The following is a 12,460-nucleotide window of genomic DNA, read 5'->3' as shown; positions in this document are numbered from 1 at the left end:
TTACTGTTTATTGAAAATCAAACTTTTATTCATTTATTTTACAAAATATACATTGAAATTTAACATAAATCCTGTACTTTACAGACTGGCAGAAGACAATGTTTCACACCATCAGAACAGATCCAGCAACAGCCATCATATCAGTGCCAGCCATAAATAAAAATCACATTTGTTTAGTGCAGCAAAAATAAATTTCTGGTAGCTTCCGGTCTACCACCCCTCTCACCCACAGAGCAGAATAAACTTCATTCAGTTGCACTTACAACAGAGCACTTGCAACACCACTAAACACAACATTGCTTTTTCTCTCCCCAGTGACTGGCAGCATAAGACCCCTAAAAGCTTACACACACAAACAATATAGAAAAAACAAACATTAACTCATCACAATCAATCAGATGCATTTTTGCAAAACAAATGACAAATCGCACCATAGTGTTCTATACAACTCCATGACAAGTCTTACAGAAAAGATGCTTGAGAAAGACACAGGCATTAGGAAAAGATTAGCTTTCATTTCAGTACCCAATGATGATACTGTAACTTTTCCCAAAAAGGTAAATATTTGTGCTTAAAAAATGTATAGATCCTCATAAAAGTACTGTAAAATAAGTATGTTATCCCTTAAACTGGCTGAAGGAGTAAAAATAACCTATAGTTTGTTTTTTGTATATTCATTTCAGAATACTGTATATTTATTAGTAAGAGTGCTGTAGAAAAATTATTAAGAGCCAGAGAATAATATAAGCCAAATGCCATTTCATTGCAATCATATGTGGTATTTTATTCAGCAGCTATGGAATTGGACACTTTCATGGGAACTCCGATGTCCTTCACAGCATGAAATGAATTCTGTCAATTGGTATCACTGGCTTCCAATCTGTCTTATGCAGCAGTCTTTTGAGACCCTTGCAAAGTGTCAGGAGGAAAATAAAAAAAATCACACACACACAGCTGTGCGTATTCCTGTTTTACATCCTTAACCAGCTACATCCTTCAAATAACAGTTAGAAAATAAAATCCAACAAATAAACATTAATGTACAAATACAAATCCTACTATCCAATTTACAGAATACAAATGTTTTTCCAACCAAACATTGATTCTGTCAATGCATTTAATTAAATATCTGGCAAAACTAAGAAACAGAACAAATTATATTTATACTAGGTGAGCTTTAAAATGAATTGTACTACTGCACATTCCCCCATGCAAACACTCAAACTAGACCATTTTCAAAGTCCCCAGATTTACAACTGTTCAATTGTAAATGAACTGGAACAAAACAAGGGCTTGCTTTTAAAGATAACTGCATATCTTACATTACAGCCAGCCCAAAAGCATAGAAATATAGCAGCAACAGGTTCGTCCAGCGCAATTGGCTGCCTGAACACATTTGCAGGTGATCATAAGCACATCGTTTGGTAATAACTTTTAAATGAATGTTGGCATTTACATGTAGAATATGCACAACATATAGAGTAAGTGTTAAATGAATTGATACTGCCTGAGCAAAAATAGATAAAACAAAAATACCAGACAGACCATCACATCCAATTACATTAATCTGTGGCTTCAGACTATGTTTTAAAGCTGCAGTGACCATGGTCCATTTTATACTGAAGTATTATTCCTTTGTGACGGTTTACTTCATTCTTTCAGTTTATGCTTCTTGTGTACACTACATCACAATCCAGACGGTCTGGTCTGTACATTCCCTAAAAGTGATGCAGGCACCCAAGCTGCGTGCACTTTGCAGCTTTCTCTCCAGTCTGTGTGCATTAGACACGCTTCCTTTGTAATTCTGCTGAAGCAGAAGTTATAAACAAGCTCCTATGTTACTCAGGTAAGCAAAACAAAATTGTAAAAATCAGAACCTTCCCACTGATTAGACTGCAGAAAATAACCTTACAATATATTTTTTTTTAATAGTATTGCCACTGCAGCTTTAATCCTTAAACCGCATGTAGGAAACCTTCACATAATAAACAAATGTGAAATCAAGTTGACCAATGGCCATTTTGTTCATACTCCTGACAATTACGAGTTTTTATTTTAAAAGTGTTTTTTCAGCACCCCTGGTTCAATTTCATGGACAAATAATTTTAAGACTCTGAATAGGGTCTCTGTTGGTATTTCAGGCTGCTTTCTTGGTGCAGGTACCTGGGAGTTCTTGCAGGTTCATCTTTGATCTACAAATAAAAAAATGGAAGACCATTTAAAAAAAAAAAAAAAAAGACACACCATACATTTTGGGTGTTTAGTGTGCCTTTAATCAGACAATGATTAATCTCAATAGTAATTATATATAAACTGTTGGGAGTTTAAATGATGAATTCAGTCACAAATGCTATGAAATGACTGTGTGCAGACTTTTCCTTACCTGTTGTGAGTCATATGACTTTTGACAAGGTGTCCTGCTGCCAATGCTGCCATAAGAGACAGCTCTCCTGCCAGCACAGTCCCACACACAACCCTCGCCAGCTGCCTGGCATTTTCACCTGGATTCTCTTTGCTGGCTCCTTGAATCCCCAACATCTGCAAGAGGACAATTGTTGTTGTATTAGACATTATAGTGTAGTGTTATAGTGAATACAGTAGGTATAGTGAAGTTCATCATGCTTTAAATCAGTAGAGCTTAGTTGACATTAGGCTCATTTGAAAATCTTTAAGGCTAGTAGTAATGAGATTTCTCTTTGCAGTTCCATACCTTCAAACAGGCCTGTTGTGGTGCCAAGTTGGTTCCTCCCCCAACAGTCCCCACCTCTATAGATGGCATTGTACAGCTGATGTACAGATCCTCATTTGTGGGACCCGTTGCCTCCATGAGGGTGATGCAGTTTGAGCTGCCAACACTCTGGGCAGGATCCTAACACAAACATAGTTTGTTAATTTCAGCATGTGGCAGCATGGCGTAAAAAATATTGGAACAGTCCTGTAAAAAGTTCTTATTACAAAAAAAAAAAAAAAAAAAAAAAAGAATAAGGAGATTGATGCATGATGTTATTCACAAAGAGAGAATATATTTTTACCTGTCCACAGGCGATGTAGATGGCAGCTACAATATTAGCTGCATGTGCATTGAAGCCACCTATACTGCCGGCCATAGCAGAGCCAACCAAGTTCTTGTTAATATTAACATCAACCAAGGCTTCTGTGGAGGTCTTCAACACCTGATTAAAAAAGCAAAAACCAAAAAAACATTTGTGAAAAATGTAATCTCTGCAGCAACTTGTCAGTGGTTAATAATCAGTTAGGGCTTCAGAACAAGCCCACCATATCACGATGAAGAAGTTTTTCATTACATTTACAGCTGCCACCAAAAGATGAACAGGAAGTTTGTACAACAGTAAATTTGACTTCAAAACCTAACATTCCAAGCGCTTTGACTAAGCTTCTGGACTTTGGCTGTGAGCTACGTTCTACCATGTGTCGTGTTGTTTGGAAATGTGCTCATCATAGGACAGCAGACACACTGATGACAAAAAGGATACTCGGTGGTAAAAACACTCACCTCTCGCACTATTTGAGCTGGAATGACGGCTTCACTCACAGCGGATTTCCCTCGCCCCTCAATCCAGTTGATGGCTGCAGGTTTCTTGTCAGTGCAGTAGTTCCCGCTGACTGCCAGGACGTGCAGCTCAGGGAACTTCTTCCGCAGTGTGGAGAGAGCCTGCTCCGTGCCCTGTCAAAAAAAACAGCATCTTTACAAACTGCAGCCAAAGAGTAGAGCTTCTGAAACAACTAAATACCATTTTCAAAAGATCTGATGTCAAAATAAGGTATTAAAATAAGTCACTATAGGTGTCTGTAGAACATGACATGCATCTCATGGCCTGCCACAGATGTTTATACAAAATCAGAAACCGTAAATCACTGTCCGTTGTAGGCACATGTAAAAACATGACAAACCATACTAACACTAAATAACACGTGCCAAAGAAGATCCTTATTGAGTTTCATTAGGATTCAATTGAGAAGCAGTTATCTAGACATATGCTGCTTGCTAGCACTGAAACAAAAAAAAAATAATACAAAAATTGCAGTTCTTCAACCATACATTTCCCCATGTGCCCAACTGCATAAATCCCTAGAAAGCTCATATTAATATAATATCTTCCTTCAGATGTTAGATCTGTGCATAAGCTGAACCTACCTTAGAAATCATGTTCATCCCCATAGCATCTCCAGTTTTGGACTGAAACCGGATGTACAGATTTCGTCCAGCAAGACCAATAAGAAGCTTCTGAAGGCGTGCAAACCTGAAATGGAAAAAATGATTATAATTTTCTTCTTGTTCTTTTGAAATGTGTTTCGTTAGAGATGAGCATTGCAATGTCTGGTCTCGCATACCTGCTGGTGTTGTCGAAGGCCTCTTTAATGCACTTGAACCCTTCAGGACTCTCCAGCCATGCTTTGACTTCTGCTGCCTGGCACGCTGTGGGCAGTCTCACCACGGGGCCTCGAGTCATTGCATCAGCCAGGATTCGGCTGCTTGCTCCTCCTCCAAGCTAAACACAAGAGAGGCATTGAAATGAACGGGATTAAAAGATCTACACACTAGACTACAGGAGAGTATAAAAATGATAGACAGCATAAAAATCAGACAACCACCTACATGCACTGAAATGGTTAACTAGGTCAATCAAGTTTTTCAATAATTGAGGATTACATGTTGGGGGGGTGGTAACCACACAAGACCTGCAAGAAATAGCTTGTACTCACTGCTATTGCTCTACACCCTCGGTTTGTGCTCGCCACAAGACAGCCCTCTGTTGTTGCCATGGGAACCTGAAACTGTTTCCCATCCAAGATCAGAGGGCCTGCAACTCCAACTGGCACCGGCACGTATCCGATCACATTCTCACAGCACGTTCCAATGACCTGAAAGAGAAAGAATACTTGCCAACTTCTCTCCAGCAGGAAAGCTGCTGCACAACACCTGGTGACCAGCTCCAGCTACCAAGTTACTTTTATTGGAACATCGAAAAAGATTTGTAAAGGCAGATAATTCAGTGCTAATGTTAACCTGCTGTACTAAAGTGGGGTCGCTACCCAACACCCCTCAACCTCACAGACTCTCTTGGTTACTGCTAGGCTACTTAAACTGCATGCTGACTTACCATGGAATAATCGTAGTCTTTGTAAGGCAAGGTCTTCAATGAAGATGGGTTTGGGAGTTTGGATGCCAGCATCAGCCTGCGAATCGCCACACCCCGTTCAGGAGACTCCATGGTGTTCTCCAGCTTGTACGCTGGAATGTGCTTTGCATTGACCAGGGAGATAACCTCAGCATCACTCAACCATTGAGCACCTTTCTGCATTGGAGAAAAAAATAAATAAATAAAAAAAAGTATATTACTGTTTGTAAAAATATATATATTAGTTTATTTCTGGAATGGGAACAGAGATGCACTCATACATTCCCACATTCTTTCAACTCAATCTGATAAACAGTTCACTAAATATATAAAATTCTGATGCGCCGCCTCCACTATATTCCTATAACCATGGATGTCTTTCCACAGGGTGGGGGTCATTATAAAAACACTTGATACAAACTGACCCTTACAATCTGTGAGTGACATTGTTAATACACAAGGAGACTAGTTTACAAAATAGAAAAATGGACTCCCTCACCTCTGGGTTTCTAAGTATAGACAGGCACTCCTCAGTGGGACGGGGATCCAATGGTAATTGAATCCGTGGCACTGGAGAGGAGGGTAGAGATGATGCATCGGAATATATGTCGTCACCGGCTACAAACTTGGTCTTCGTTATACTAACAACTGGCAAAGGTTTAATGACTTCAGCTGAAAAACATTGAAAAATAATATTACAGCAAGAATCTTACATCAATTATTACAAACAGTAACAAATGCAAGTAAAACTAAATGCAGCTAACCTGTATCCTCTTTTGTAACCGTAACCTCTGCTGCAGATTTTTGGGAGTGTTTCAACCCACTGTCTTTCCCGCAGCAATCGTCTGCAATTCTCTTTTGAGCAGCTGGTGATGACATGGGGTTTTTCAGGGAGAGTGTGGACTCCATCTCAGTCTGCTCAAAGAAGATGTACTTGATAGTGAGCAACAAGGCCAGTCCGAGAGTGATCACTTGTTCAATGTCCATGCTAACCATTCTGTGAAATTAACAAGATTAAAAAAGCCACACATTAGAAACAGGTAAGCAACCCATTTAATCTGTGTGATTTAGCACGTCCAGAGTTACTCGGGAACAATTTATATGAATCAAGATGTGTTAATACCAGAACAAGAAGGGAAAACAGTTTAATGTCATGCAGATTAGAAAGAGAGGACACTAATAATGAAAGAATTGGCAGCACAGTATATAATCCTACCTGGACAGGTAAAACTGCCATAGTGGCATCTCAGGTTCAATTCTCTTCGGCATTGTTTTATCAAGTCCAAGTTCAACTTTGGAAGTCTCCACTGTGCTGTTCTGAGTGGAAGGTTCGGTAATCCAGCGACTGTGAGCATGAACAAGGACCAGTCCCAAAGACTAGGAGAGAAAAGAGAGACACCTCAGTTTTCTTTGATCTGGGAATACAATAACGAGGAGGTATCACTGATGTTGTTTTTTTTTTTGTTTTTTTTTTTTTATTTTCCCCCCCAAACATTTGTACTCAGAACTCACCATTATCATCTTCACTCTCTGGGTCACTGGGTTTGGTTTATTGTCTTCCTCCTCTTCCAGGACACGTGCGAATTGGCTCAGCTGCCAGATGGGGCGTCCTTCACGGCTCTCCCGAGAGAGCTAAGGGGGAAAGAGGAGAATTAACACAGGGACTACTGCTCTTAAATATGTGTGTCTCTTGAGGATTACTACAGGCACTACTGCTCTTAAATATGATGTGCCTGTTGTCAAACTGCACTGACAGAAGAAATAAGTCTGTACATCTCATAGACAAGTACTAAGCATCAGGCACTTAACAACAGCAAACTGAGTGAAAGGCACAAATCCACATAGGGTTAGGGTTACTTTGCTTTCATTTTGTAAGCCTTGCTAATATGGATTGTGACGTGGGAGGGGGGAGCTTGCACATGTAAATGGTGTTTGTGTATTTACGACTGGCAGGGATACAAACAGAAATGTGGAATGTAGCTTGGTCTTGAGTGAATAATTGACGAAGTCCCAGCTACATGGTATATAAAAGAGATCAATTGCCTTTGTTTGGGGAAGGACAGTTCAGTGAATGCCAATGCCCAGCCTGAGCAGAGTGAGTTTGGAGAAAAGGGTGCCCTTTAGTGAAGGCCACTGCCCAGCCTAAAGGTACCTACTGTGTTTTGTCTGAGCCTTTTATTTTGGTCATTGTACCTGGTTGCATTAAATCAGATGTTATTGTCAAAGGTAGACCTCTGCGATGCTGTGACATTTCTTACCTCCAATACCAGGGAGACACACGCAGGGAAGAAGGTCATGAAGACAAAGTAATTTGCCATGACCGACATGCAGCCAAAGCAGCACATGATTTCCAGCTGACGCACGCCTGGAACAATAGGAGATGGGGGGAAAGGAAACTTAATAAATTATCTTCAGATGGTATTCCAGTACTGCTAATACTAACTTGTGGAGAAAGCTGTATTTGTTTTAGCTCACTACCCACCGGACATGGTACCAACTCCAATCACAAGGCATTCAACCAGAGCATCGAGCGTGAAGGTGGGTCCGAGGATGGCCATGCCACGTGCAATGTTGTGTCTCACTTCATCCTGCAACACAACCCACAAGAAAAACACTATTAACCACACTATATAAAAAGACAGTTTGTTGCTAGACTTTCAAATGTGAAGCACAGTGTAACTGAACGCACCATGCATTAACAAACAAGTTTTAATACACATATATCCAGACATACAGGATGTGTTTAAATCAACAATTAAACAAAATGCATCTTTCAGCAACTAGTTGTAGTGTTCCGTGGTCTTTAGTAAACAAGATTATACAAATAATTGTGTAAGTTCAGACACCATTTCAACAATATAATAACTGAAGCAGATTGTACATCAATTCATCATACCTGCGAGTTAGAGCTCAGCGCGAATTTAGCTAATGCACATGCTTTGGAGAGATCAATCAGCAGCAGGAAGAACGGCAAGGCTTCGCTGAAAGACATGGACATGTACAAGGGTTACTTTTCTGCTTTATCTAAATGTTGCATGCTATACTGTTCATTAAAAAAAAGGACACAAAGTGAATGCAATACAAAAAATGCAGCTTGAGATGAACAAAGATTCTGGGGGGGAGAAGATATGTCTTACAGTACAAAATGATCAATTACCAGTCTGCCTTGCAAATGTTGCAGATAATACTTTGTCATCTAACCTTTATTGACATGCTGTTATCTGGAATGGTAATTGTACAATGACTGGCATTGCACAAACTTGATTGTACAGAGAACCAATGGTGTGGTGGAGGTGAAGTGGAAATTCAGACTAAATGCTTAACGGGAAGTCCAGAAAAACTCATTTCCCTTTGTTAATGTACAGATCCTTTTTTTAAAAGCACTCTCCACACTAAACAAATTTGGAGAAATGAACACTTACTTGAGGCCGGTCAGTTCTTTATCTAGGAAGTGGATAACAACAGTGCTGAATACGAAACTGGAGAAGATTGTGAAGAGACCTGCAATACCTAGGGGGAAAAAAAAAAATTAAAAACCATTTAACTGCAGCTATAAAAGGCAGATCCAAACTAACAGTCATGCTGTGTCTCAGACCATGCAAGAGCAAAGAAATGATTTACACTGTAACAATATGAAAACATTACAATTTGAGAGAGTCTGCACAAATCAAGAGAAAAGCAATTGCTTGTGCTCTTGCTAGACCCTAAACAGAACAAGCCCCCCTCCTAGAGGTTGAATGAAGCTGGTTTTCAAATATAACAGTTCAATTTCAGGAACGGATTCACTGTGTATTGCGATTCAGTCCAGAGTAAGGGTTAAAGAGTTAAATGGACATATTCTATGCATTACACTGCGCAACAGTCTTATAAAAAGGGAAGACATACCCAATATATATTTTGACCCAAGCTGACGCAAATTTTGGAACTGGAAGTAAATATATACAATTGCTATGCAGCGAGTGATTGTCAAGATGATGATGTCGCTACTCAAAATCTCCTGTAAAGACAAATGTTAAGAATGTTAAAGACACCAAAGAGCACTGTTACAAAACCTAAAACGCACATCTGAACTCCAAATACACATGCCTTAAACAATATTGCATTGTGAGCTACAAGCACTTTAGAAAAGATGCAGTTTTCCCATAGAACAGGGCTGACTCTTACTTCTCACTTCCTAGATCCTCTTTTAAAACAACTAAATTGAAGGAGGTAAAATTCTACTCCAAAGCGGAGCGTCTCAACTTGATTTGAAATCACTGCTATATAAATTATCTGGTTATTGTTCTCCTACAGGTAGATACAAAATAAACATACATACAAACTTGCCTTCATGAGAGGGTCATACTGAATAAAGCAATTGTTTATGTACTATCTAATTCCTTACAGTTTACTCAACAACTTAGCAAAATGTGACCTTTATGTACAGTACTGACACAATTCCTGCCAACATGCGTGATCCTCTACCTGCCCATACACAATGTTCTCATAACAATTTGTACCTTCAGCATTCTACCACACATGCTCCAATAGGGACTGAACTCTGGTTCTCACCTCTTCAAACTTCGGACACTCATAATTCCAGCCGCAGATCTGATCATTCCCAGTAAACATGTTCATTGACATCATACAGATGGTCAGCGTCACTGTCCCCACTATAACCTCCCAGGGATGGGAGGCTACAAACAGCCCGTGCAAACGGAATAGCCCTGTCAGCATGGTGGCGTTCTCCTTGTACTTATGCTGCAGGAAAAGAAAACAATTTAATATACTTGCATCAGCAGTGAAACCTAATTCTCTAATTCTCAAATAAAACCAATTTGTGCAACACCTAGTTCTTCAACTCTACAGAACAAATCACCTAAACTAAATCACCGAGCATGCCCGCAGTATCATTGAAGAGGGGACACCCAGGAACCTGAACCTCCACAATCACCACTATGCCTATAGGAAATAAACAATTTGATTAGTGCTCCATTACTCTCACAAGCATAACCCTAATCCTAATATGATAGACCAGAGGGCCATTTATAAATGTGCTACTAAAAAATACACCCGCAATCAAGCTCTAGGCTTAGTTAAGTAGGGGTCTACCGAGGTTACCAGCTGATAATCGACTCCTGGAATATACAGCTACAGTAATCCATCAGGTACACACCAGTCACACATCTGCCATTATCAACCTCTTTAGAATAGTTCAGATATTGTAGATCCTACCAACATTTTCATACACTGTTGTTGTGCATGGAGCACACACCATTGCTGGTAGTGTCACGCGAGCTGTCAAGTGTGTTTAACTGATATGTAGATAAATCAAGTTCGCCTGCAGAGCCTATCGGCTTAGCCTCTGTCTATCTGCTGCCTGTCACTCTGCAATGAATGGACTCACTCACAGGGCAGAGGGCTACTCTGTCACAAGCATTATACCCTGTATCTTTCTAAACAAGAGATTTAGGGGAGCTCCCTAATAAAAGCTGGATCTCAAAAAAAGTGTGAATAGTAATGTACAGCTGTCTAGAATGGTATTTAAAACAGGATTCGTTCCGACTTCCTTTGCATTGTCCTCCTTACTCCGGTTCCACCGCAGTCGGATATGTGACGGATTATACTGGTTGAGCAGATTGCGCATAAGCCTGGGTCTCCAGGTTGCTGGGATCTAGATCATTTAACATGTTCAGATCTCAACAAGCTTTAAAATTTCAGCTGGCACTAAAATTAGGAGAACTCGTAGCAAGCACTGAACAAATACGTGACTGAGGTGGCAAACCGGAGCACACAGTAAACCAAACCATTATTCATTTAAGCGTTTGCGACAGTGAAAATGCACATCCAGCAGTCCAAAAGCGATATGATCTAGCTTTCATCAACTGAACAATGCTGTTCTGCTGTGCCTCCCCTTAGTCAGAACTGACATCTGCAGTGAACGTCAAGACAGACCCACCCATCTCAGCAACCCCAAAAATACTGCAGCGCTTTGGGTGGTGGCATGTTTAAATCATTAGTGTCTGCGTATGGGGTTTTGTGATTTGAAAACCGTTTACAACACTTTTCTTCTACTCGGTATGTCTATTGTCATCAATAGGAAAGTCTTTCTGACCGGTTGGCTCTAAAGCGCCTTCAATTGCAAAATAACTTGTCTGGTGCAATTATAGCGGCTTTTCTGGCACCTTCTTACCGCTGTTTTCGTGTCTTTTAGTACAGTGCCACTACCTGCTCACCCGCAATGATATTAAACAGGCCCTTTAAATTATACAGATGTTGACTGGACCACAACACTAGTCCGTAATATTGAATGATGCCTATGTAACGAGACAGCACATACAGTCAAGCAGCTATGCAGGTAGTGCGCTGCTGCCTCTTCAGACAGAAGGTTCCCTAGCAGTCAGACTTTCATGATCCAGACAGCCTTTACACAAAACATTTCTGAATAAATGTCTTGAAAACAAACAGCTGATTTGGGCTGGACACCACAGCATATATTGTATTACCGCATCATATAAAATACGAATGATTAAAAATAGAAATATAAACCCACCTCCTGCATAGTTAAATTAATAGTATTTACACTCTAATCTACAGATGAAGCCTAGAAAAAAAAAAGTGTAGTACACACACTACTCACACGCGACGCATTTCAAATTATCATGACTTCAAATAATTGAGAAAAAGGTGAAAGCAAAGCCCAGCCATTCTCTTCCTACCTGTTAGTACTGATAGTCGTCTTGTCGCAGACAACCAGCTGAATAGGACCCCAGAATGTGGTTCAACGACTGTCTTCCGTCATAAAAGGTTAATTTAAACCTGACTAATATCACGCTGTTTTGTTTATTACACAATGAATATGGAGACAGCTACGTAATTAAAATAGAAAATATATATATATATACACACACATATTACACGGACCTTGGCTTAAGCACGTCCCTGATCATGCTCACCTCCAGGGTGCTGCTGCTGACCTCCGAAAGCCAGTTTGTAGCCGGTGTAAAAATGGCGAGGGTTTCATCGTCTGATGATTCAACCAATCCTAGCACACGATTTCCTCAGTCGGTTTACGTCACTACCAGTTACTAAAACAGCGAGAATGGGGAGAGGTGGGGCCGGGGGCGGGGGGCGGTTCTAGAAAGCAGACGCCTGATCTTACCACTGCGATATGAACCAATTTGAGAAGAGATTGAGGCAACCTGAGTGGTACTATTGGTCGACTATGGATGCATATGCAACAAATATATAATAATTAAGTCTTTATTGTTATGCTTTTAAATAAACACTTGAATTTTTTTTATTGAAATAAAAACTACAGCTCTGCGTGTTGATGCATT

The 12,460-nt window shown here is 40.1% G+C and overlaps 1 protein-coding gene across 3 annotated transcripts; it reads right to left on the bottom strand.

Annotated features, from left to right (window-relative positions):
* On the bottom strand, positions 1 to 12,162 carry LOC121313494 (3-hydroxy-3-methylglutaryl-coenzyme A reductase-like). Of its 3 annotated transcripts, none has more exons than XM_041246130.1 (20): positions 12,077 to 12,162; positions 9,693 to 9,881; positions 9,027 to 9,138; positions 8,564 to 8,651; positions 8,038 to 8,122; positions 7,624 to 7,729; positions 7,400 to 7,506; positions 6,654 to 6,773; positions 6,358 to 6,518; positions 5,906 to 6,138; positions 5,641 to 5,813; positions 5,124 to 5,318; positions 4,726 to 4,884; positions 4,354 to 4,511; positions 4,157 to 4,262; positions 3,515 to 3,685; positions 3,033 to 3,173; positions 2,711 to 2,869; positions 2,384 to 2,538; positions 1 to 2,192 (listed from the first exon to the last, which is right to left on the bottom strand). In XM_041246130.1, exons 2-20 carry the CDS (start codon positions 9,855 to 9,857, stop codon positions 2,138 to 2,140), a joined length of 2,649 nt encoding a protein of 882 aa, XP_041102064.1. In that variant the 5' UTR covers positions 9,858 to 9,881; positions 12,077 to 12,162; the 3' UTR covers positions 1 to 2,137. The 3 variants fall into 3 exon arrangements, with proteins under 3 accessions (XP_041102064.1, XP_041102055.1, XP_041102044.1); XM_041246121.1 differs by having other exon boundaries at positions 12,045 to 12,129; XM_041246110.1 differs by lacking the exon at positions 12,077 to 12,162 and adding an exon at positions 11,840 to 12,070.
* Positions 12,163 to 12,460: the final 298 nt, after the last annotated feature.

The sequence above is a fragment of the Polyodon spathula genome, chromosome 1, assembly GCF_017654505.1.
Source record: "Polyodon spathula isolate WHYD16114869_AA chromosome 1, ASM1765450v1, whole genome shotgun sequence".
NCBI classification, from domain to species: Eukaryota; Metazoa; Chordata; class Actinopteri; order Acipenseriformes; family Polyodontidae; genus Polyodon; species Polyodon spathula.
The sequence above is the reverse complement of the archived record's forward strand: the minus strand, read 5'-3'. Positions and strand labels throughout refer to the sequence as shown.

Excerpts from the sequence above, each read along its gene's own strand:
- LOC121313494 (XM_041246130.1), bottom strand. The coding sequence starts at position 9,857 with ATGCTGACAGGGCTATTCCGTTTGCACGGGCTGTTTGTAGCCTCCCAT. Across the intron at positions 9,139-9,692 it reads AGTGTCCGAAGTTTGAAGAG|GAGATTTTGAGTAGCGACAT; the intron begins GTGAGAACCAGA and ends TTGTCTTTACAG. Across the intron at positions 5,319-5,640 it reads CTATACTTAGAAACCCAGAG|AAAGGTGCTCAATGGTTGAG; the intron begins GTGAGGGAGTCC and ends TCTCCAATGCAG.